This window comes from Panthera uncia, chromosome D2 (genome assembly GCF_023721935.1).
Source record: "Panthera uncia isolate 11264 chromosome D2, Puncia_PCG_1.0, whole genome shotgun sequence".
Taxonomy (NCBI): domain Eukaryota; kingdom Metazoa; phylum Chordata; class Mammalia; order Carnivora; family Felidae; genus Panthera; species Panthera uncia.
In genome coordinates, this window is record NC_064818.1 from 16,923,404 (window position 1) to 16,947,577 (window position 24,174).

At 52.1% G+C, this 24,174-nt stretch overlaps 1 protein-coding gene across 1 annotated transcript in view; it reads right to left on the bottom strand.

Annotated features, from left to right (window-relative positions):
• Window positions 1-634: 634 nt before the first annotated feature.
• CAPN9 (calpain 9) overlaps window positions 635-24,174 on the bottom strand; it is a 40,733-nt gene continuing 17,193 nt past the window's right edge. Inside the window, exons 7-20 of the mRNA XM_049645984.1 lie at window positions 21,898-21,983; window positions 19,500-19,577; window positions 17,371-17,531; window positions 16,193-16,350; window positions 15,828-16,036; window positions 12,860-12,896; window positions 11,737-11,817; window positions 9,958-10,015; window positions 8,386-8,450; window positions 7,862-7,930; window positions 7,463-7,541; window positions 6,247-6,363; window positions 3,561-3,619; window positions 635-1,000 (exon numbers count right to left, since the gene is read on the bottom strand). Coding sequence (XP_049501941.1) covers window positions 974-1,000; window positions 3,561-3,619; window positions 6,247-6,363; window positions 7,463-7,541; window positions 7,862-7,930; window positions 8,386-8,450; window positions 9,958-10,015; window positions 11,737-11,817; window positions 12,860-12,896; window positions 15,828-16,036; window positions 16,193-16,350; window positions 17,371-17,531; window positions 19,500-19,577; window positions 21,898-21,983 — 1,284 coding nt within the window. The 3' untranslated portion in view covers window positions 635-973. The remainder of the gene's footprint in view (window positions 1,001-3,560; window positions 3,620-6,246; window positions 6,364-7,462; window positions 7,542-7,861; window positions 7,931-8,385; window positions 8,451-9,957; window positions 10,016-11,736; window positions 11,818-12,859; window positions 12,897-15,827; window positions 16,037-16,192; window positions 16,351-17,370; window positions 17,532-19,499; window positions 19,578-21,897; window positions 21,984-24,174) is intronic.

The following is a 24,174-nucleotide window of genomic DNA, read 5'->3' on the forward strand; positions in this document are numbered from 1 at the left end:
TTCCATGATCCAGTTTGGTGGGATTTTCGTATGCAGGGTCAGGGAGCTAAAACAAGGCTTCTCCACTCTGTTCTTCCCCCACCATGGTGGAAATGAATGCAATCCAGTCTGACCTGAATCTGGACTCCTGAGAAGAAATAACATTGCCTTTGGCGTTTCTGACCCAAAACCTTTAGACACAAAGAGTGTCTGGACTGGATGGAGAATTAGTTACCACCTCTTGGAGGAGGAAATAGAGATTTTTGTGTTGTTCGCTCCTACAAGTAAGCATCCGGAATTCCCTGATGTTTGCCCCCAGTAAGCAAACACACCTAGGATGAAGAAAATGCTTAATTATGACATCACACCTTTCCCTTCTCCTCTCAGGCCCCAACGTACTTACAAAAACGTCCTGTGGCGCCTGGGTGGCTCAGTTGGTTAAGTGTCTGACTCTCGATTTCGGCTCAGGTCATGATCTCAGGGTTTGTGAGTTCAAGCCCCGCATCAGGCTCTGCGCTGACAGGGTGGAGCCTGCTCTCCCTTTCTCTCTGCCCCTTCCCCACTCGTGCATGCACACACATTCTCTCTCTCAAAATAAATAAGCTTAAAAAGAAAAGAAAACAAAACAAAAACCAAAACGTTGTCCTGTGTCGGATGTTTGAGTATAATGATGGATGCTCTGTTGAAGCCAGGGTTCTATGCACCAAGTTACACTTTGGATAATTAGTAGTGGGAAGAGGTGGAGAAGGAAGGGGGAATGCCTGAACCTGAAGGTAAGGCACCAGCCATCTTCGGGAAGTGATTGTACAGAGAAATAGCATAAAATCTGAGGTCAGAGCTGTGTCCATTTCATTCTTCCAAGATCAAGATGGTGGGGCAGGGGGAGGAGAAGGTTGGGTCATGAGAGGAGAGCTCTGCACCAAGAAACGTTCTGAAGTTCGTGGTCCAGAAGTCAAGACTCAGCCAGACAGAGTGCGTCCTTGCCAGGGAAGCCTCAGATGTTCATTGTCAGCTTGATGAACTGGGAACAAAAAGGAGAAAGAAAGAGAAGGGCTGGTTATCCCTCTAGGTCCCCGCCAGCACTGGCTTGTTGAGTCCATGGCAACTCTGCTATGCGATTGCCTTGCCTGCGAGTATGGACTTCTGCTTCGACATGAAATATTAAAAAAAAAAAAAAAAAAAAAAAGAATCCTCAGCACTTTGTTTTCCCAGAGGTCCTGAGTTCTGAATTGGCTCAAGTCAAGTGCAGACGGTGAGAGAGAGAGGGAAGTGTGCTTTCTCCTGGCAAAGCAGACAGCCTTCCTGAGGCTCCTCAGCCGTTTCCTCTTTGACGAGGGCCCCCCCTCACGGTGAGGACACAGGTGGTCCTCCATCATGTGGAGGCTGCGGGCTCAGCATCCGGGCTCTTTACAGGTGAGCTGGTGGCGAAGTTGCATGCAATTCTCATTTCCTCCATCCTGCCTCTGCCTCCCCGCCCCCCAGCCCAGCTTTCCTATCACAGCATGGTGACGTGGGGGACCGTGCTTGTGTGGGACGTTGTTTTCTCTCCTCTCTGCCCCTCTTCCTGGGCACAGCACGTGCCGAGGCCAGGGTCAGGGAAGGCGGCTGGATGACGCACAGGCTCTTTTAGCAGAGTAACTGTGGGTGGGGCCAACCCAGGCAGGGCAAGGATCCATTGTTACCTAGGTGGATGGGAGGGGGGGGGGGTCCCAATTGTGGCTCTTGAACTTGGCCGTATATTGGACTCATCGGGGAATTTAAAAAATATCAATGCTTGGGCATGCCTGGGTGGCCCGGTCGGTTAAGCATCTGACTCTTGACTTTAGCTCAGGTCATGGTCCTAGGGCTCTGGGATCGAGCCCCACCTCAGGCTCCGTGCTGAGTGTAGAGCCTACTTGAGATTCTGTCTCCCTCTCCCTCTGCCCCTCTCCCATCCTCTTTCTCTCTCTCCCTCCCCCACCCTCTAAGAAAATGTATCAATGCTTGTGCCCCACCCCGAGAGATTTGGACTTATTTGGTCTGGGTCATGGCCAGGCCACTGGAGTTTTGAAATCTCCCCCAGGTGATGCTAATGTGCCGCCGGAGTTGAGGATGATGGGCTTGCAGGGAGAGAGAGGGAGAAGACTCAAAGATCTTCGACATCTCCCTGTTGTCTTGGAGGTGAACAACAGGGGCCGGGGGCAGGAACTTACACGAGATGGCTTGGGTCTGCCGAGGAGAGGGCAGACAGGAGAGAGAGCTCGTTCCAGCCCCCACACCTGTGGACGCTCGGTTTGGAAATGACGCCTTGACGCTGAGGCAGTGGGATGCTTCTATCATGCTTCTGGTGGCCTTTGGCTTCGAGGCCTTTGGCTAAGAGGGTATTGAGTACCACACCTACCCACTCTCCCCCCCGCACTGGGGACAGGCGGAAAGTGTCCCTGGCTTAGCAGAGGCCAAACCCTGAAGAAACTGAGAAATCTGTCTAGGAGTCCCTCTTGTGTGATACGCACAGGGTGAGTACGCACATCTTTCTTTGGAATCCTCAGGCTGAGGCCTTGATCTCTCTGCAAATGGTGACACTGAGGCACAGGGCAGGTGAATGCGTCAAAGCACGGCCCACACGGCCATCAACCTCTCCATCTTGATAGTAAAATGCAACCCAAATCCAAAGTTGCCGTTGAATTTGGAAAGGAGCCGGGTGTCTCCGGTGTGAATGTGAAAGAGGGAGGGGAGGGGAAAGGGCCCAAGGATGGGAAGGAGACACAGGCTGCCTCCTTTGCTACTGTCAAGTTCAAGGGAAGGCAGAGCTGGAGCGGAAGACACGGGGAGAGAAAGGAAAATAATGGGAAATAAAAATCGTGGGAACCATTGGAGGAAAGCGCTCCATAATTTTCTCCCTCCCTGCCTTGGGGCAGGAGGATGACCAGCCAGCACTCGCAAACCTTAGTACGTGTAGGAATCCCTGGGGATCCTCCTAAAACAAGATCTGACTCGGCAGGTCGGGGGTGGGGCTTGGTCCTCTGCATTTCTCGGTAATGCCCACGCTGCGGGTCGGCAGACCACGCTCTGGGCAGCGGGGAGAGGACTGTCTACACCTGGGGCGCCCCTTCCGAGCCTCTGAAACTCTGATCCGTGTTCTGCCCTCCATCGCTTTGGCTGTGGTCAGCCCCTGTCACTGGCACAAGCTGTGTCCTTCTCAGGGTTTCTGAGGTGTGTGCGCGCGTGTGCATAGAATCATGAGACCCGCAGGACAGCGTGAGCAAGGGGAGTGAACAAATTGGAGGCTGGAAGGCAGACAGGCTGAGGAACCCGTATGGCAGAAGGCAGAGAAGAAGTCAAGGTTTGCTGGCTCACTCTGTTCAGGTGATTAAGCTCTTTATGCCTCAGTTTCCACTTCTGCAAAACGGGGATGCTATGAATCCTTAGCTCACAGGGCTATGGCAATGATCGCATGGACTGCTAACCGACGGGTCCCTAAACATATTAGCAAGTTTACTGTTGTCACTGCCCCCGTGGCTCAGTGTAAACTTCACATTCAGTCGCGCATTCAGCAAACGTTTACACAGCATGGGCTCTGCCTCGCGCTGGCCGGTTCCTACCTCGTTTATGTTGAGATGAATGAACTCCTTGTTCTTTGTACTGAGCGCCTGGAACACCCCTAACGGGGAGAGACATGAGAAAGGCATCATTGTGGGGACGGTTCCTTCAACAGGTTCAAGGATTTCCTGTGACCTTGGGGCCTGCCGGGCTGCTGGTGGAGGAACTGCTCCATCTGGTGGCGAGCACGGGTCTTCTAGAACAGCAGGCCAGACTCAGGCTGACTCCGCGGGGATCTCTCGCGCCTGGGGGAGGCTCTTGAATTCCTGGGATGGCGGAGCTGGTGGCCTTACCATTGGGTGGCACCTGTTGTCATCTACAATGTGCCAGTCAGCCGGCCAGCTCCCGGGCCCCAAACATCTCCCCTACGCTAACTTTTTGGGGAGCTACCGATCCCCTGCGATCTATGGACCTCCTTCCCAGAGAAAGAACACACGTACGTTAAAGTTTTGCCTGAGTCTTGAGAGCCGTTCAGCCTCCATGAGCCCCTTACAAGAACATGAGCCCCCAGCTGCTCCCACACATAGGAGCAAAGGTAGGACAGAGAGCCCTCTAAGCGCCATGGCTAACGCGCCGAGTAACCTGGGGGTTACTTTCCTCTCTGGGCCTCAGTCTCCCCATCTTAGTCAAAGTGGCCGAGCCACTCAACCCCGGCTTCCCCTGAGAGTCACCCGGGAACTTGAGAAATACAGCAAAAGGGGGGAAGGGTGGCTGTCCTAGAACAAAACAGACAGGGCCCGACAGCCCAATGCAGTTGGGTACATCCCGAGACCGGCAAGCCAACGTGGAAAGACGGCCTGAGGAAGTTGAGCAGGGGCCAGGTCTTAGATGAGGTTGAGGGCTCGCTGAGAGCCTGCCTGTCAGAGATATCGACAGGGGAAGGGACTCAATTTCTGAGGTCTGTTATTAAATAATTCAGGAAAAAAGGATGCGTTAGAAGGACGTCTGAAAGATCAGCAGAACGATCGTTGCTGAGGCTGGTATAAGGCCCTAGAACTCCCTGGGGGAATTTTTATAAATACTGACACTGTGTGTCACCCCCCGGATTCTATTCAGTTGGCCTCCCGGGCAGCCTGGTCATCACAAAACATTATTTTTTCTTTTAATCCCCTTCTCCTATTGTGCCCGTCCCCCCCCCCCCCCGCCCCCACACTCCCAGGTCATCAAAAAATGCTAGCCCTTCCCCGGGGGCGGGGAGGGGCTTTGTAGTGGGTGGCAAAGTTTGGAAACACTGGTGCAGGGCACATGGGGACCGATTGTCATTCTTTCTACCTATGTATGAGTAAAAATTTCTAGAGTAAATAGTTTAAATGATCCTGGGGTAAAACCCTAGCCTTGATATTTTAAAAACGGTCTCCAGATGGTGAATCTAACGAGGATCCCAGAGTCGAGGGTGTTGGGGCAACCGTACCTTCTCCCTAATAGTCCTCCGTTGTAAGAACACGTTGAGCACCCCTTGCTGGGAAGGATCGGCCCAAGGGGACTCAGGACAGGGGCAGTTGAGAGAAGAGAAGCTACCAAGCCTCATCATTTTTAGGTCGGTTTTGGCCACTGCGTAATTGTACTAAGTGACGATCTTTCGGGAGACGCCTTCCTAAAATGCACCTCTTACCAGCTGCTGGTGACTGCCTACAGAAGGCGCAACCTCCCGGCTTGGCGTACAAGGCCAAGGACCTGCTTGCCTCTCTCAAAGCACCACGATCAGCCAGCAGAAGTGTCTTGCTTGTCTACTAAGCCCAGCCCTCCCAGGGATGACAGCCTGGTGGAGACAGGCCTCAGCAGGGAATCACCTGTGACCTAAGTGGCACAAAAGAAGCCGAGGGGGGAGCCCCAGCGCCCTAGAACCGAGGAGCACGGACCCTGCCTTGGTTTAACGAGTGCCTTGAAGTCACCTAAGCGAGCACCCTTTAGAAAATGCCAAGCAGAACGGGGCCCTGATCTGTGGGGCCCAGCGCAAAACGGAAACGTGGGGCCCCCTGTACAAAAATGATTAAAATTCAAGATGGCGACGTCAAAGCATTAAACCAAGCGCGGGCCTCCTCAGGGGTGCGGGGCCCTGTGCGCCAGTGCATTTCGCCACCCCGGTCCTGGGTTACAAGCCCTCGGATGCGTTTCTTTCAGCTTCAACTTTGTGACAGTGTGACGAGAAACCGTAAGCCCTAAGGACCCCCTGCACATAATCTGTTGAGGTAACAACTCTTGTCTGGGATAACTGGGTCAGCGTTCAGACAAGTGTTTGGACAAGACAGTGTTGAGTACAAGACACAAAGGTAGGGTGGAGGGAGGGGGACGGAGGGAGAGGGAGAAGGGGAGGGACTCCCTTGGTTCTGTGTGCTGTGATAGATTTGACCTCAGATGGGGCCTTCCTCAGATAAGAGGCAGGAGCCCCCCCACCCCCACCCGTGGCCCTGTCCTCCCACGAGGACACTGTGAATGCACGCGAGGAGAATGGCTCTTAGCAAGCGGAAATGTCCTGGGCCCATAACCCACGGGTCGTGCACGAAGACGCCCCCACCCCCACCCCTCAGTTAACCACACGCAGCGCAGAGATCACACGATGACAGCCGTCTGTGGCCTGTCCTCGCCAGGATTTCTGGCAGGTAATCTCTCACCAGCTCCTGGAAGGGAGCCCAGGGGTCGTGGCCTCCCTCCTGGGGGCCCAGGGGGCGCAGCCCCGACGACACTCACGGCTCGCGTTCTCCAGCCGGACCAGGCAGTTGAGGAAGTCATCAAAGCCCAGCTGGAGGTTCTCGTCTGTGTACCTGAGGACAATCAGCTGCAGGAGGCGACCGCTCAGCTGGAAGCCTGCAGAGAAGAGTGAGGAGACCCCAGCCCATCAAAGGCCGGGCCCCGCGGGCGGGCGCACCTTCGGGAAGCGCCCGGTGCTCTGTCCGCAAAGTGCGGGTTCTCAGGCCCAGCGGGGGGCCGCCGTCCTCAGACACTGCATGTCTCCACTAGCTGATGATGTTTCTGGATGTTTGGTTTACCTGGGAGGGAACCACATTAAAAACTCTGGCAGGGCCCGGAGGGGCCTGTCTGTGAGGCATGCTCTGTGAGAAGCACCACGCAGCTTGGCAGGGGCTGTGGGCTGCAGTGGCCTCAAGGCCACGGCTACGTGCAAAGGACGGCCAACCCCAGACACTCAGACCGCCATGGTGGGGACTGCGGGGGGATGGGAGACGCCCCCTGGATCCCGTCCTTTGCGTAGGGAGCTCGTAGATGTTAGGACTGAATCATCTGGTTTGGATTCAGTCTGCTGGTGACAAAGCCAGGGACAGGGTGGCAGATGGCGGAGGAAATCTGTGACCCCCAACCGTGGGATCGGCGTGCCCTGCCTCGTCCATGATAATCACTGTCCTAAAGTGCAATTAGAGGCTTGGAAGCACCACGGCCTGCCACCAAAGGGCCACACGAGCCCCCAGGAAGCTCGGCCAGAGGCTGAGAGAGGGGGTGAGGCTAAGTTCAGCCCCAGTGGGTACATTTGAAAGACTCCAATATTGCACAGCAGTTTAAAACACGGGTCCCGGTGTGCGGGAGCGAGTCCTGAGCCCGAGGCCTGCCTCCGGCACTGACAGGGCTGTGCTCTTAAGAAGCATGAACTCAGGGGCGCCTGGGTGGCTCAGTCGGGTGAGCCTCCGACTTCAGCTCAGGTCACGATCTCACGGTTCGCGAGTTCGAGCCCCGCGTGGGGCTCTGTGCCGACAGCTCGGAGCCCGGAGCCTGCTTCGGGTTCTGTGTCTCCCTCTCTCTCTGACCCTCCCCCGTTCATGCTCTGTCTCTGTCTCAAAAATAAATAAACATTAAAAAAAAAAAAAAAAAGAAGCATGAACTCAGGTTAAAGACCGGCCACCCTCTAGGGCACCAGAAGCAAGTGGCTTCTAGTCTCTTCTAGGTTTTTCTTTACCTGTGGCTTTCAGGGCGGTCCACAGCTCATAGGAGGACATGGTGCCAGACTTGTCAGCGTCGAACTGAAGGAACAGGTTCTACAGGGAGGACAGAGGCATTGAGAACCAGAGGGCACCCAGGGGCGCCAGCCAGCGCCAGCCTGCACGGGAGGACGGACTCCTCACAGGGTCGGGCGAGGCCTTCAACACAGGCGGGTCCCTGTGATTTCCCTTTTCAATTTGGGCGCCAGCGCTGTGGTACTTTGCTAAGCCTGAGACGTGATCTTGGGAATGGAAATTCCACCATAATTACTTCCCTTCTGCCCTCTCCTGGCCGGCAGCACCTTGACCATTTAGAACCCCCTCCTGCTCTAGGCTCGCGCAATCCCCAGAGGCCAGGCCCCGGCCGGGTTACTTACCGTCCACTTCTGCAGCTTGTCCCAGAACACTTTGAACTCCGCGAACTCCAGCTTCCCGTTGCCGCTGGTCTGTGCCGAGAGCATTAAGGAAGGAAGGGAAGAAGGCAGGTGAGCCTGGTTTCAACCCGGTGCCTCGTAGGACTCCAGAGATGAAGGGGCAAGGGGCTGGCTCTTAGGGCTCTTAGGGAGGCGGCTTAATTACAAACCATGCATCTCTGAAGAATGAAAACTGCAGGGGTGAGATGGGGAGGGCACCAGAAGGCTCGAAAAAGCACATTATAAAAAAAACTCCCTTTATTCTCTTAGAGGGGACCCCAAAGGGGTAACAAGATCCCCAAGTCCCTTCAAAACCTTCCCCCCACTGGCCAGTTCGGGCCTCTTGATTCGGTTCCAATTCTAGGGGCGGCCATCTTGGGTTGTTCCCCGAGGAGACGCCTATCCTACCCGTGAAGGAGGCCACATTCTAGAAAGGTCCGCACCGCAGGAAAGCACAGCTATTTCTGCCCATGAATTTGGAAGGATACGTCCATTAGAGAAATGATGTTTTTACAGGAAATCAGGCTGAGCTTCTTGAATTTGACATCCTTTTCTGAAATCACACACGAAAGCAGAATTCATGGGACATGTGATAAGATAAACCTATTTCCAGCTGCTGGAAGTCCTACGGTGTGGTCAGATCTGGGGCTGGTGAGAGGGACACGTGGTCACTCCCAGGATGCTGGTGACAGTGGAAACTGACAGGGCCCTTTGTGAGGAAAATTTGCTAAATATAAAAAAGATGCCTTAAAAATGGGAATATCTTTCCATTCCTTATCCTAGTTTTAAGACTCCCAAGCAAAGAATTACAAATTAAGATTTTTTTTTTTATCATTTGGTCATTAATAATGGCAAACATTTAGAACGGAAAGGGGCAACAATGCAAATGTCTCCCCGTGAGGAATAAACGACACCTGGTATATTCTTACAACAAAACATTATCTGGCCACAAAAAGGGATGCAGTGATCCTGGTAAATACTACAACGTGGATAGATTTTGTGAATGTTATGCTAAGTAAAGAAGCCCATGAAAAAGGACTCCCTATTACATGATTTTTTTTTTTTTTTTTCCTAAGTAGGCTTCATGCCCAGCGTGGAGCCCAACACGGGGCTTGAACTCACGACCCTCAGATCAAGACCTGAGCTGAGATCAAGAGTCATCGGATATTTAACCGACTGAGCCACCCAGATGCCCCACAGGATTCTTTTTATATGAAAAGTCCAGAACAGGCCAGCCTAATAGAGACAGAAAGTAGATAGGTGGTTGCCATGGGATGGGGGCGATGGGGAGTGACAGCCACTGGGTACAGGGTTTCTTCTTGGAGTGATGGAACGTTCCAAACTTGGTGGTGGTCGCACAATTTTCCGAACATCCTAAAACCCATCGGGGGTGAATTGTATAGTAGGTGAATTATATCTCAAAGCTGGGACATTAAAAAATAAAATTGTCAAGGGGCGCCTGGGTGGCTGAGTCGGTTGAGCATCCGACTTTGGCTCAGGTCATGATCTCGAGGTTCACGAGTTCGAGCCCCGCATCTGCGCTGACAGCTCAGAGCCCGGAGCCTGCTTCGGATTCTGTGCCCCCCTCTCTCTCTGCCCCCTTCCCCCCTCGCGCTCTGTCTCTCTCTCTCTTTCAAAAATAAATAAACATTAAAAAAATAAAAAATAAATGAAAATTGGATCTATAATTTAATGACAATTATGTGTGTGCACATATATCCACACACTGAGAGATACAGACGACATATACTATACACATACATGAAGATACACACACGTATCTTAACAGTGCTTATTTATGGGCAGTGGATTATTGGTGGCTTTGGTCATTGTCTTGGGGCTTTTCTGAATATTTTAGAATTTTCTGCCATAACTGTCTTCGTTTTTGTAATCAGGAAAGAAACAACAAAAGCTATTTTTAAAGTCTACCTAAGGCCAGCCCTGGAAAGCAGGGAACCTGGGAGAGCTGGAGGAGAGCCAGGAGGTATGCAGTCACAGGTCACACGTCCCCTCCATAGGAGCCCTGGGGTCCCTGATGGGTGGTGGGTATGAGCACTTACTCTTTTGCAGCACAGCATTTAAAACATATTCCAGTTTCTCTGCAGTTACCTCCATGTCCTGTGGGAGGGGAGACAATTGCTTTTGATGGCCCATAGCACCTTCTTTGTGAGTTGTTTCCAGTTCTGAGCTTGATTTGGCTCAAGCAATAGCCCGGCCTTCAAGGACCTTGCCACGGGCCCGTGTGCCCACGTGGTGAGTGACTGCAGCCTGCTGAACTTCTCAGGGACGATGGCCAACCCAGAAAGGACGGGAAGGCTGGGCCCCACAAGGCAAGCTTCCCCACTGAGCTAAAGTTCCCAGGTGCTTATGTCAGAGCACATTGATGTCTGGTTCTCCAAGCCTCTGTGCAGCAGAACCGCCTGGAGATTATTAGAAATTCGGGCATGGATTATTCCCATGGATTGTTTTCAAAACCTCCAGGGTGAATTTCAGAACCGCTTCTCTAAGGCCATGTGCTCAGTGCGCTAAATCTCGGCATCAGAGGACACTGAGAAGCTGGTTAGAGATGGGGAGGTCCAGGCCCCGCCCCTGACCTCCTGGTGAGGAAATCTGCATTTTCCCAGGATGCTCAGGTGATGTGTCTGTACGTGACTGAGCAGCGTGGACTTAGGGCTCCTTCTGTCCAGGGTGTTGAACCAGCATGCGAAACAATCACCTGTGAAGTTACTTCCGCACACACCTGCCCAGGTTCCACCCCGGAGCTTCTGAGGCCCAGGTGTTTTTTGGTCGTCAATACAGTTTGAGAGAATCTCCTGCAACATTCCTCACTTCCCTTTCCAACCCGGATCTCCAGTTCCAGCAACTTCTGTCCCTCCTACGCTGGGAGGGGTTGCTCACCCAGGACCGTCCTCCGGATGGCATCAGATGCCGGAAGTTAACCATTCACTCCCTTCCCCACCGGGCCAATCAGCCCCGGAAGGAGAACGGATGGCCGCTTTGCCTGCACGGGCCCCCACTTTTCTCCACCCAGACTGTTGTCCCCAGGTCTCCCTGACCTCCCGTTTATGGCACTGCTTGAAATCCCACTGTTAGGGCTTCGACCCCAGGGGCAGGAGTCACACGGGTTTTACGATTCAGGAGACCCATTGGAGCAGGAAGCTAATGAGGTCATTAGCACCGGCCATGAAATGGTTAACTCTATTTATGGCTACCAAGGAACACAGGTGGGGACAGTTTCTAGGAGAACGGAGGAGGCCGGGCCAGGAGATACCCAGGGCCCCCAACAAACAAGCTAAGTACTGAGGGGGCAGGGATGGGGTCGGGGTCAGAGAGCGGGAGGTGAGGGACAGATCCTCTCCTTCCCCAGTGGCTGGCCCCGGCCCAGCTGCCAAACCCGGTCACGCTGCTGATGTCACTGGACAGAAATCATGTTTGTAATTTAATGGTGACATCCAAGCAGCACCACCCTCCCCCGGAGCAGAGAGAACATTTTAATGGCGGTGGTCTATGGGTAGAGTTCAATGGGCCACGTCTTCCAAGCTGTCTCTAGCCTTTCACAGAACGCCTCTGGGCCGGGCTGAGCTCCTTTGGGTGCTATTACCCCACGGACAGTGGCAGACCGGTGTGAGAGTGCGGTGGGGGAGGCGGTCCTGAGAGCCTCTCAGGGGACTGGGGCTGGTCTTCCAAGTGACCTGGGCTGGCCTCGCGTTGGAACTAGGCCCGCCAGGCCCCCGGGAGGCGTTGCTGACCAGCGCCCTGCTGCATCCCTGGGCGGAGGAAACCAGGCCCCTGAGCTCTGCAGAGGGTCAAGGCCGAGTGCAGCTTGCGGCCAGCCCTACCTCGCCGGCAACTTGTTCAAACAGGGCCCGGAACTGCAGTTGCTCGTCTGTCTCCTGGCCAGCTGGAGTCGGCTTCGGAGGCTAAAAAAGCAACCAGAAGAACTCACGTTGGGCCCCATGAGAAAGGAACTTGGCATTTGCTTTCCCAAAGAGACAGCAAGAGAAAAAGAGGCTCGCCCTGGAGACGGTGTGGCCCCGTGGGATACGCTGGGACCTCGCTGCTGTGTGGGGCGGGGTGGGGGTGGGGGACAGAACTGGCCACCGTCTGTGGCATTAGGAACGGCAGCCTGATTCCTTGCGACGGCTCTTGAGAGGGAGAGTCTGGAAGGACTAATTAGTGGGACTTTGCAGGTAAGAGCGACAAAGGAGGCCAGAATCCTGACCGAGTTGGGGTCCCGGCCAGGGTGGTCACAGCCCCCCGTCTGACCCTCACCACTCTTGACTGCTTGACTCTTACTTGCTTCACCATCTGTGTTGACAGGTGGTAAACTCTTTGAGGGCAGGAGTCTGTCTCTAGCCGGGAGCCCAGGGCCTCGTGCGTGGAAAGAGCTCAGTAAATGTTTTGGGTGTTTTGTCCTGTGCCGATCCGAGCTGACTTGGGAAGCGTCAGACTGTTCCGGCTACACCTCAGCACCTCTCGAAAGTCTTAGAGCCCTTGGACAAGTATAAAACCCGCCCCTCCCTCTCCCCCTCCCCACCCACGTATCGTCAGGAAGAAGTAACATGTTGCCCTAAGTCCGCTGTAAAAGAATCCACCAGCTACTCTCGTTTTCTTCTTATCGCTTATTTTTCTTAAATTGAACGCGCTTTAAAGATAATTCACCCCCTTTGGAGGCAGCAGCCACCTCTCAGGGAACAGAGCGAGTTGTTTAGCACAGAGAAAGATCGGTCCAAACAGAGCTTCCTTCCGGGCACCTACCTCGTCCCCGTGCCTGGTCCTGGAGGCATACGAAAGACTTAGAAGGTACAAAGCCTCTTCTCCAGGAGGTTAGAATCAAGGTACTTACCTGATCGCAGATAAGACACTCCCCAAACTCTGAAGTTTTGAATGATGCTGTGACTGAAGGAAGCTTTCAGGACAGACACTGAATCCCAACCTCCAGAGTAACATGAGAAGGCTCACCTCGGGAAGGTCAATGTTCACATCTCCATCCATGTCCCTGGGTGGGGCGGGGAGGGGGGCAGAAAACACACCGACTCACTTGTGGATTCACTTCCTCCCTAGGATCTGCAGCACTAACGGGGCCCCAGAGGGCTTGGAAGGCTCTGGCCCATTGAAGCCCTTCTTTTTCCATGATGTTTATGTGTCACAGGGTCTGCAGACCCCCTGCGTTGACCTCCCTCTCTCTCCCCTATCACTCAGACCCTGCCCAGCACAAAAATGAGAGGGAGGCAGTGTAGCCATCAGCCAAGGAGAACTCGTAAATCCTGGACTTCTAGAAGTAAAAGAAACTACCAGCTACCACCACCTGTTTCCTGGATGCGCTTTCGCAAGGGATATTTATGAAGTGAGGGTTGGGCTATGTGTGCACGTGCCTATGTTTGGGGAAAAGAGGAGAACTAATGGAAAGGTTGCTGTTCACATATTTAGGGGAACCGATAGTGTTTGGAAAGCAATAATATTGGCAGCAGGAGGGGGCTTCAGCTTTTAGTGAGACGAAAACATTTGGGAGAATCCAATCTTACAGAGGAAACTCGAAGCACTCCCCAAGGAAAACTGCTAAAAATTCAGAGGGAAGACCCATAATCAAACATTAAAATGGAGCCCAGATTGGGGGGGCGGGGGAGGCAGAACTGGCCGCTGCCTGTAGCATTAGGAACTGCAGACTGAGTCTTTGTGAAGGCTCTTCAGGGAAGAGTCTGGAAGGACTAATTTAAATTAGTGGGACTTTGCAGATAAGAGCGACAAAGGAGGCCAGACTCCTGACCCCGTTGGGGTCCCGGCCATCCCCTGGGCATGCACAAGAGAACCCTTCCAGAACTTTTTAAATTGTTTAAGATCCTCTCAAGAGGACGAGGCCAATGGCAGTAGAGGTCACTGTGGTTCTTCAGTTACTGAGCTACGGAGCTGGTGTGTATGCTTGAGATCACAGCAGACGAAAGTACTTCGTTTGGAGGCCCCTGGGTGGCTCCGTCGGTTAAGCGTCCGACTTCGGCTCAGGTCGTGATCTCACGGTTCATGAGTTCCAGCCCCACGTCGGGCTCTGTGCTGACGGCCCGGAGCCTGGAGCCTGCTTCGGATTCTGAGTCTCCCTGTCTCTCTCTCTACCCCTTCTCTGCTCACACTTTGTCTCTCTCTGTCTCTCAAAAATAAATAAATATTTAAAAAGAAAGTTAAAGTACTGTGTTCAGGGCAAACGTGAGTATGGACCCTAGCTCTGCCATGTGTGAGCCTTCTATGAATGCCCGAGCTCTGATCTCACCCCACTGCTGGGGCAGGGAGCATAAAATGAGGGATGGGCACAGCCTGGTTTCCCTCTCTTGTTATGGCTGCCCACAAAAATCGCCCATCTTCACGCCTCTCGTACAGGTGCTCTTGTGTGAACAGACACGGGGCTCGTACAGGTGCTCTTGTGTAAACAGACACGGGGAAATGTACCCTCAGCTTGCACTGGCATCTGGGAGAAGGCTGGAGGACAGCTCTCCAGCAGGATTTTTAAAAAAAAATTTAAGATCTTATTGCCCCTATTTAGCTGATGGGAAAGAACCACGCCTTTTGTAATCAGCTCGGGAAACCCAGCCAGACTTGAGAACTGAGAGTATTCTCAACGCCCGCCACCAGTCCAACTCCATGCCACGAAACAAGATAAAACCGGAGGCCACGAAGTCACCGCTGACTCCATCTTGTTTTCTCAGGTCGGTCCTCAGTGGGGGGGTGCATCTAGCTCAAATACAGAATTCTCTGCGATCCCTCGAATGCCGCTAGAACGTCGCCCTGATGGCGAAAAGGGCAGCAACGGGAAATTTTTTCTTAGAAGTATCTGATACGGTCTAATTTTTTGCTAAGATGCTGCAAAGGGGAGGTGGCAGAAAGTCGGGTGTATAAAATGGAGGGCAGCCTTGGGTCAGGTAAGCACTTGACCATTGGCTTTGGTGATCGTAAGCGCCTGACATTACGTTCTGGACTGTCGAGGCATCCATTTCAAAGACCCTCATCTCAAATAAACACATCGTGAGCGACATGGCTAGATAAAAAGCCCAGCTACCCCACCCATGAGGTTGTCCCTTTTTTTAGAAAGCTCCGGTAGACCATTTGACCCACTGCTTCCTTTGCCTTCAAGCATTTTAATTCACCAATAGTGACCCTTTTGAAACTCTAGGCTCCTACCCTCGACCCCAATAAAGGCAGAACCCCAGGCCTGTGCGCACGCTCTCTCTCTCTCTCTCTCTCTCCCCTCAAGATATTGCTGTGTGACTCCAGGGGTGCTGTGTATCTTCCAGAACCTGTGAGCAATAAACCTTGTCCTTTCCAGGTTCCCTGGGTCATTGCTGAGATGCGTCTGCCCTCAACGTTGGCTCCAGCTGGGGAACCGTCTGGGGGGGCTCCCCAAAGGGAGTACAGGCCCAGGAGAGTGCCCTCAGATGTTCCTAGCTGATGGCATCACTGTCCCTAGGCTGAGACCGACGACCCCAAACAACTTGGCAATATTTATTAACTGACGCTGAAAGAGCAGGTCATGCTAGAAACTTTCTAGAAACGTGTTCTAGAAGGAACTGGTCATTGTAATAGCCACCCCCCTTCACTTTGCTCAGAAATAAGTCCTAGCATTTCTAAATGTGGGTCCCACTCCAGAAGCTTCTTGGACATAGAGTTTGGAAAATGAAGCGCTCCACCCGAGGGGGTCTGGTGAGCATGATTCTGGAAGTGGTTGGAGAGAGCAGCTTTTCAGTGGCCTGTTTGAGGGAAGGAAGGAGCAGAACCAAAATAGAAATGTATCCCACTTTGCAAATGGGTTAAGAGACCTTCCTGCCTGCTGTCTCAGGTGCGTCGTGGAGAAGAGAAGAAAGGGGTCAAGGCTCCAACAGTCCCCTGGTGACTTCTCGGGGATTGAACCACTAAATGAAGAGGGATTCTTGAACCTGTTACTCACTGGGTGATAATTTTCTTCTCCGTAAAGATCCTCAGGCAGAAATCAGCTTCCTGATGGGGCTCAAAAGTGCTGGGTATCAGGATATACTCCCCAGGGGGCAGCTGGAAGCGGTCAGAGACTTCTCTCAGGTTGATGAACGTTTTGCTTCTGGCCTGGGAAGCATGGTACCTGAAGAAGTCTTTGTTCAGGTGTTCGTCTTTGCGGGGGCTCTGCAGTGGGAACATAAGAGGGTGGTTCTATAAGGAGGGCCACTGGTCTTGGGTATTTGGACACAGTTTGGGGACTGACCATTGAGTCTCGGGCATGTGGCTGAGAATCCAGGACATAGGCGGTGGGCTCTAAAGCTCAGCTTGGTTCCTACCCACCTGGTAAATGGCATAGCCAATGGTCAGCATGTTGGCACCAAACCTCTTGAGTTTCCTTCGATCTTTCTGCATCAGGGCCACAAGGAAAGTGCAGTCCTCCTGCCCCTCATCTTTCTCAATCAAGGACAGTTTTATCTGTGGATTGGTCCAGAAGGTATCTGCCATTGAAAGAAGTGAATTATTTTGCTTTCCTTTAGAAAAACACAAAGGACACCCCCCTACACACACACACACACACACACACACACACACACACGCACCATCCACCCCCACCACAACCTCCCAAACCTGAGAAAGTCATTCATTTCTTCTCTCCCTGTTCTGATGGCCCTCGTGCCCTACTTCCCATAATCCCAGTGAGAATGCCAAGTGCTCTCCCTTTTCATTTCCACCTTCTCTTGAACCATTTCCCACAGAACTTTTAAAAGACATTCTTCTGGGTCTACTCAACTACAGTTCATTCCATCTTATTTTGTCCGTGTGGTATTTCAAAGGAGAGTGCGGTGCCCTTGGAGTTATGCAATTTGAGCAGAAGCCACCCCACTCTGGCTCCAAGGGTGAACACTGAGTGGTTTATGTTCGCCCCTGTTGCCTCGGACAACTGGAACAAAGTCAACCAGCATGTAGCATTCACCAGGCAATATGGGTTCAAGGAATTCCCAGTAGAAGGGAGTTGAGGACTACTGTTGGATGACCCTTGGGAACTCTCACTGTTCATGCAAACGAGGGCTCAGAAAGCCCTGAATGCTGCTGCTAGCCCTCCTGTGACTCTCAAGAAATCCAGACTGAGGAAAAAGTCAACAGAGGGAAGAGGGCAGAGCAGAGGATTACAAACCAATGCGTTGACAGAACTATGCCTGAAGGCCACCCCGCTTCTCCTCTGAATTTTTCAGTTATGTAGGGGAAAAATCCCTTTTTATTGCTAAACCAGCGTGAGTTGTGTTTTCTATTATTTGTGATGGAAAAGAACCTAAGTGGGAAAACAAGAGAGTTTCCTTGAGCAATTCTTATCCAACTTCCTGCTCCTTCTTTGCAGCCCTCACCAGCCATCTCTGAAATCTTACTGTCTAAACTCTACACTTCAGGCTTTCTCCAGGGTCCTGGCCCTGATCCACTGATGTACCCCAGGTTGGACTGGACACTTGGCAATAACAGAGAGTGACAGGTGGACGACCAACCTAGAAAATTGCGGCAGCCCCCGGCGGTGGAGCCCCGCACCCAGCTTCCTTGATGGACCGTCACCTCCCATTTGTGGACAGCATCCTCCTCCAGGGCGTCAGGAGTCAGGTTACAGATTTCCACCTTGTCAAAGTGGGTCTTGAAGTCCCTAAACGCCATCCTACAACAAGGTGGAGAGACACCAAGGCGTAGGAGGTGATGGTGATGCCATGATCCACTCAATCGCTTAATCATCTAACCGACCACTAGTGAGTGTCTGCATCTGTCCTCAAGACTCAGGTGTGGGCAGACAGAAAATGCACAAACAAAGGTAAGGAAAACCCAGAGCCTCTGTACTCAAAATTCAAGGTAAATGCATCTCTAATTTCCAATTGAATGGCTTGTTAATCTCTCAAGCTTGTGGATCCTATGTGTTTTCCACAAATTTCTTTGACTCATGACCGCATGGTTCCTGAAGCAGGCCACCAAAGTTCACCCATCAAAACGGGGCCAAGGACTGCAACCCACTCCTTCCATCTAGAGTGGGGTGTAAGCAGTGATGTGTGGGTCAAGGCTGTTGGGAGTAGGGGTGTCTTCTCCAACCTTTCCTGTTTTTCCTCTTCTGCTGGCTTCCTGCAGGTGACTGTGTGACCCCAGGGGAGGGGGGAGCCATACAGAAGAAGGGGCTTGGGTCCCTGAATCACTGCACAGAAAGGGCCACCCACAGAATAAGGGTATCTTCCTGGACTGTTATAGTGAGTGAGAGATAAACTGTATTGAATTTGAGTCTTTATACATCTTGAGTCTATTTATGACAGCAGCTGGTGTTGTTACCCTAAGTCATTGGTGCCTTGAAGCATGGAGCTGCCATGACCGAATTCTAAAATATGTGATATCAGCTTAGCATATGGGCAGGTTTCAAGGACATATTGGAAATAGAAAATAGATATTCATGTTAGGAATGGCAATATATTTATTAAAACTGTAAAAATAGGGGCGCCTGGGTGGCTCAGTCGGTTAAGCGACTGACTTCGGCTCAGGTCAGGATCTCGCGGTCCGTGAGTTCGAGCCCCGCGTCAGGCTCTGTGCTGACAGCTCAGAGCCTGGAGCCTGTTTCAGATTCTGTGTCTCCCTCTCTCTGACCCTCCCCGTTCATGCTCTGTCTCTCTCTCTGTCTCGAAAATAAATAAACGTTAAAAAAATAAATTAAAAAAAAACTGTAAAAATATGGAAGACAGAGGCTGTGCTCCAGGGGAAGAGAATGGAAAAAGCTGGAATATTCATACGTACCGGTTTTTGCTCAGGGTGTTTAAGAAGGTATGTAAGAAAGAGGTGAGCTCAGGTAAGAATTGACTGGTTTGCTCACCAGGGAATAAAGCTAGAAATCCGAAATGTGTGGTCTTACACAGGGGAAGAGCCAACTGTTTTCTGAACCCCACAGGAAGAAATACGATTAAAAAAAAAAGCTTCTAGAGATGAAGGTCCATTAAAAACTTTCAGTTAGGGGCGCCTGGGTGGCTCAGTCGGTTAAGCGTCCGACTCTTGATTTGGGCTCAGGTCATGACCTCACGGTTTCGGGGGATTGAAAACCACGTCGGGCTCTGCGCTGACAGTGCAGCTTCTGCTCGGGATTCTCTCTCCCTCTCTCTCTCTGCCTCTCCCCCACTCGTGCGTGCTCTCTCTAAATAAATAAATAAACGTTAAAAAAAAAAAAAAAAACCTTTCAGTTACGCAAAGAGATTCTACCCTGTGGAAAGTCCAGATTAGGAATGTTTTGTGCCCACTTCAGTCTATATTCAGCTCTCAAGGTCGCTGCCTTCAGGGGTCCTTGTCATCAAGTGGGGTGAAGGGGTAGCCCCTGGGAGCAGTGGGGCTGCCTGCCTTCAAATTCATGGTGCAAACTCAGTTGGTGGGTAGTTTGGGGGAGGGGTGCCAGGCTGCAGACCCAGGCTCGGCCGCACGTACAAATCAAATTCTCTGCCAACCTGGGTGAATGCGAGGGGGTTGAGACAGATGCATTTGCTTTACCAGAGAAATCAAACAAAGACAGACAGACAAGGGAAACATGCAAGTAAGCCAAGGGCCATAGGGCGCTCTCATACCCGTTATGTCGTTAATACAGAAAGGAAAACAGAGGCCAGCACTGTACCAGAATTCCCCGTCGTCGAGAGAGGTGTGACACAGGCGCTTCTGCTCAGCTGGCCCGACCGAAAGCCACTCAGAGGAACTAGGGATAAGCGAAGTCAGGCTTTAGGTGGAGGGTCTTGCACAGCGGCCGAAACAACACTGGCCTTGGTGGAGAGGAGTGTCCCTCCTGGGGAGGCAGGGCATGTGGCCATGTGGGGAATGGTCCCGGTCAGTGACTGCTCTCTGGGCCCCAGAAATGTCCCAGGGGAGCTGGAGGCTGGTTGAAAAGTGAGCGTCCAAAAGCAGCCGATGGAAAAGGCCCTTGGGGTCATTTGAACCTCCTCCATGGGGGATTCTCATGGGGCCGTCATAGGATGTTGAACACCAGCAGGGTAGCAGAAACTTCCAACTGGAAGCCACGAGTGGACTGAAATGCGTGCCCGGGAGCATCTCCTGGCCTCGCCTCTTCGTTTGTAAGCGACGTTTTGACAGGTGATGGTAATAATGCCTTATGTTCACCTGGGCTTGAGATTCCACACGTCAAACACCTTCTTTACGTGACCGTGCTAGGAAGCCAGGTGGGGTTCTGTGAGGTTCACGGGCCCATTTCGTGGACCAGGGCACCCAGGTGGGCAGCCGTCACCACCCGCCTCCAAACCCAAGAGTTCCACCTCGCCTCCGAGTTCGCTGTGTCTCCGCGACCCCCGCAGCCACCCCCAGAGAGTTCAGGCCGAGTCACCACCAGTGTGGTGCTCAGCCAAGGCTGCCCGCCTCACCCACGCCCTGCATGGGCCCCTCCCAGGAGGAAGGAGCCCCTCTCCAGGTCCTGCCCGCCAGGGTTGGAACAGCAGAACTAAGAGCCATTATTTTCTTTTTGAACCATTACCTTCCACGGGGCTCACCCCCCCTGATAGCGGTCAGACTGGCTAAGGAGCGCTTTCAGCACTTCTGTCGTAACAGGGGGTCAGGATCAGGAATCAGGATGGGGACCCGCCCTCCATCACCCCAAGGCTGAGCGGGAGCGTCCGGCCTTGACCCCAGTAAATGCACTCTCCTTATTTCGCCCTCTGCGTGTTTCGCAGGAGAAGGAGAAAGGGACCCCTCACTCTTTTACGCCGCGTGTTCTCTAAACTGAAGGACAGGATGAGTCTACGCAGGATAGGAAGCCGTCTCGTTCATTTGGGTTTCAGTATTTCTGTGCTTTCCATTTCTGCCAGGAGAGGGAGGCCGCTCTCTTCCCTCCTGTGATGCTGCTCGGGTGTGAATCCATCTCGGCCACAGCTCCCGGGCTCTGAGGAGGCAGGAGCCGAACCGGGGCGGCAGGTAGGGGGACAAGAGCAGCAATGGGAGGCCTGGCCTCCGAGGGGGCGTGTGCTGTGCCCTCGGGCTGGAGTCAAGTTAACGGAGACACAGACGCGCTGACGATTGTGCCGCGGTGGCTTTGTTGTGAGCAGAGGACAAACAGGAGCTCAAGATCTATTCAGGTTCGAGACTTGCCGGAGGTCTCCCCAGGGCCCCACGAGCCATGAGCGGGCGGGGCTGGGACAGCAGGACCCCAAGACGGCAGGGGCAGGGGCAGGGTGGGCCCCGCCCAAGCATATCTAAACATTCCCTGGTCCCCGTCACCTGGGCCGCTTCCCGAGGGACAAGGAGGGGACACACACCTGCAAAACAAAACTTTCTTTATAACTGGGGACCAAATAAAGAACCCTGGCTGACTGCTCTGTAATGGATGAATTTCCTGTCGCGCTTCCTCTGTCTCTCCACTGGGCCACCGGGCCTCTGGCCAGTGGTCACTGACCAATGAGAGAGAACCCTGGAATGACCTGCCTGGTGATATTTCAGGGATCCTCACACCCAAAATACTCATTGCCACCCCAGCCCCACCCAAAACACATACATACCAAATATCAAAGCTACCATAATTGGAGATCAAGCCTTTCACAATACCATGGGGATATGAACTATTGCCATGGGAGGGAATACATCCACTGACATAAATACAATTATTGGAAAGTTTAAAAAGACATTAGGGGCACCTGGGTGGCTCATTCGGTTAAGCGACCGACTTTGGCTCAGATCATGATCTCGCAGTTTGTGGGTTCTGTGCTGATGGCTCAGAACCTGGAGCCTGCTTCAGATTCTGTGTCTCCCTCTCTCTCTGCCCCTCGCCCACTCTCCCTCTCAAAAATAAATAAACATTAAAAAAAATTTTTAAGCCATTATAAGGGTGTTCCATTTTGACTACATGATGGACCAGAGGGCTAAAAAGGGAGGAAGTAAGGCCACCCAGAAGCAGGAACCTGAACAAGAGTCAGGAGGGAACTGGGAGCTGTAGACCAAGGGCCCCTTCTTCATACATCTGCACAAACCAGTGCTGGCCCCTCTGTGCCCCAGAAGGCAAGGAGGTGGGGACTGACCTGTCACTCCAGGACCCGTTCCACTCAACCTGGCCCCAAGGGTTCCGGACTCTGATGAGCTCCACGTTCCGGCCTTGGAAGTTTACCTGGAGGGGAAAAACACCAGGGAGATTATATATTCACATGTGGACCTCAGAGTGCTTCACCTCCAGCCCGGGCTGGATTTACTGAAAGCCTCTTGACTGTGACACGCTAAAGCCATGTCCAAACTCATCAATTCTTTTTTTTTTTTAATTTTTAAATGTTTATATTTATTTTTGAGACAGAGAGAGACAGAGCATGAGTGGGGGAGGGGCAGAGAGAGAGGGAGACAGAATCCAAAGCTGTCAGCACAGACCCCGGTGCGGGGCTCCAACTCGTCAACCGCGAGATCATGACCTGAGTCCGAGTCTGCTGCTCTGGTGACTGAGCCACCCAGGCGCCCCGAAACTCATCAACTCTTCACTGGCCCTTGGAATTTTCTAGTTCCTAGTGAACATAATGGCTAGCGTTACCAACACCGTTATATCAATCACCCACGATGGTTGCACTGCAGCTGGGAAATAACGTAGAATTATAAATAACAAGAAACTAGTCCACACGAATCTTCAGATGAACGAGTTTTCTGTCTGGACTGGACTCTCCCTAGACGCGGAGACCAAGTCTTATTTATCAGTGTACCCTCAGCGTCTAGCACAGCGAGCGGTAAAGAGTGGCCAGAAGTACTCATGGAGTGAGTTTTCTTCATCCGTAACATCTTACTCATGGATCAGTGAAAATTATGCAAGCACACACTGGAAATGTAAACAATGAATAAACAAAAACCACTTGCAAGCCTTCTGAATCCAATCTCCCCCCCACTTTCAGGTGTCAGGTGAAGATTTCTGCTGTCCATATGGAGAACCCTTGGGCCGGTAAAGAAGGATGATGCAGTCATGGCCTCCGTGCTCTGCCCTGGACCAGGAGAGAGGGCCAGTGCATTTAGAAAGATTTCGGAGGAAAGAGAGTAGAAGTAAATGACTTTTGTTCACCAGTGAACCAGAAATTTTAGCTCAAAACTCTTTACCCTCATGCACTGGGCACAAATTATATTTTTGACGTGTAAAAATTAAGTTGGTGTAACCTCTCCAGGGTCCAAGATGCAGCCCGTAGCTCATCATGTAAGATGTCCATGAAGAGAATTGTTCACGGAAGGTAAATCCCTTATAGGTGGAGAGAAAGGAAAAACAACTGAACAGATGTGATGAAAGGTTTCTATTTCTTAAAATAATATTTGGAAGATGTAACATTAAAAATCACCTGCCAAAAAGAAAAAAACCACCTGCCTACCCAAGGGAGTGATTGGCCAGGCATTATGGGTGGGAAGGAGGAGGTAAGAACACTTTGCAAACAGTTTTAATTCTAAAGAATGCAACTGTATCCCCTGGTGAGGAGGAAGGACCGGCTTCTTTCTGCACTCCTTACTTCCCACTCCTCTGGACTGGGTTTCTCAAAACATGGGTGGCAACAGGAGGAGACCAGAAGTGCCGGTGTCCTCTACAAACCGGGTTTGAGACTTGTCCAACAGAAGCATGAAGTGGGCAAAGACAAGCCTTCGGACTTCGTTGAACTTGAACCTGAGAGGATACAGCCCTTGGCTTCTTGTCCTCCTCTTCCAGGTCATCCCCTTTGCTTCTCTTTCCCACGTGTCCCCCAGGAGCGCTTGTCCAAACCAAGCACTCATTAGAAGTCAGGATGGTGTGCCGTTGGGTCTGGAAGCCCCCGGGAATCAGTTCCACCCTGGACTATAGCTGCAGAGAATAGGACTTTTGAAGGTTAATTTTATGCGTCACCCTGACTTGGCCACTGGTGCCCAGATATTTGGTTATACACCATTTTGGGTGTGTCTGTGAGGGTGTTTCTAGAGGAGATTAGGATAGGTAGACTGAGTCAAGCAGATGGCCCTCCCCAGTGTGGGTGGACCTCATCTGATCACTTGAAGGTCTGAATAGAACTACAGAAGGTAGAGGAAAGGGAGAATTCACTCTGTGTCTAACTGCTGAGCTTGGACTTTGGTCCTCTTTTGCTCTGAGACCAGGACATGTACCCTTGGTTCTCCTGGTTCTCAGTCTTTTGGACTTGGGCCAGAACATCATCTCCAGCTTACAAATGGCAGATCACAGGACTTCTCAGACTCCATAATCATGTGACCCAATTCCTCATTGTCTATCTATCTATCTATCATCTATCTATATTTTAAAATTGTTTTTAAAGTATATTTTAAGAGAGAGAGAGAGAAGGAGAGAGACAGACTATGAG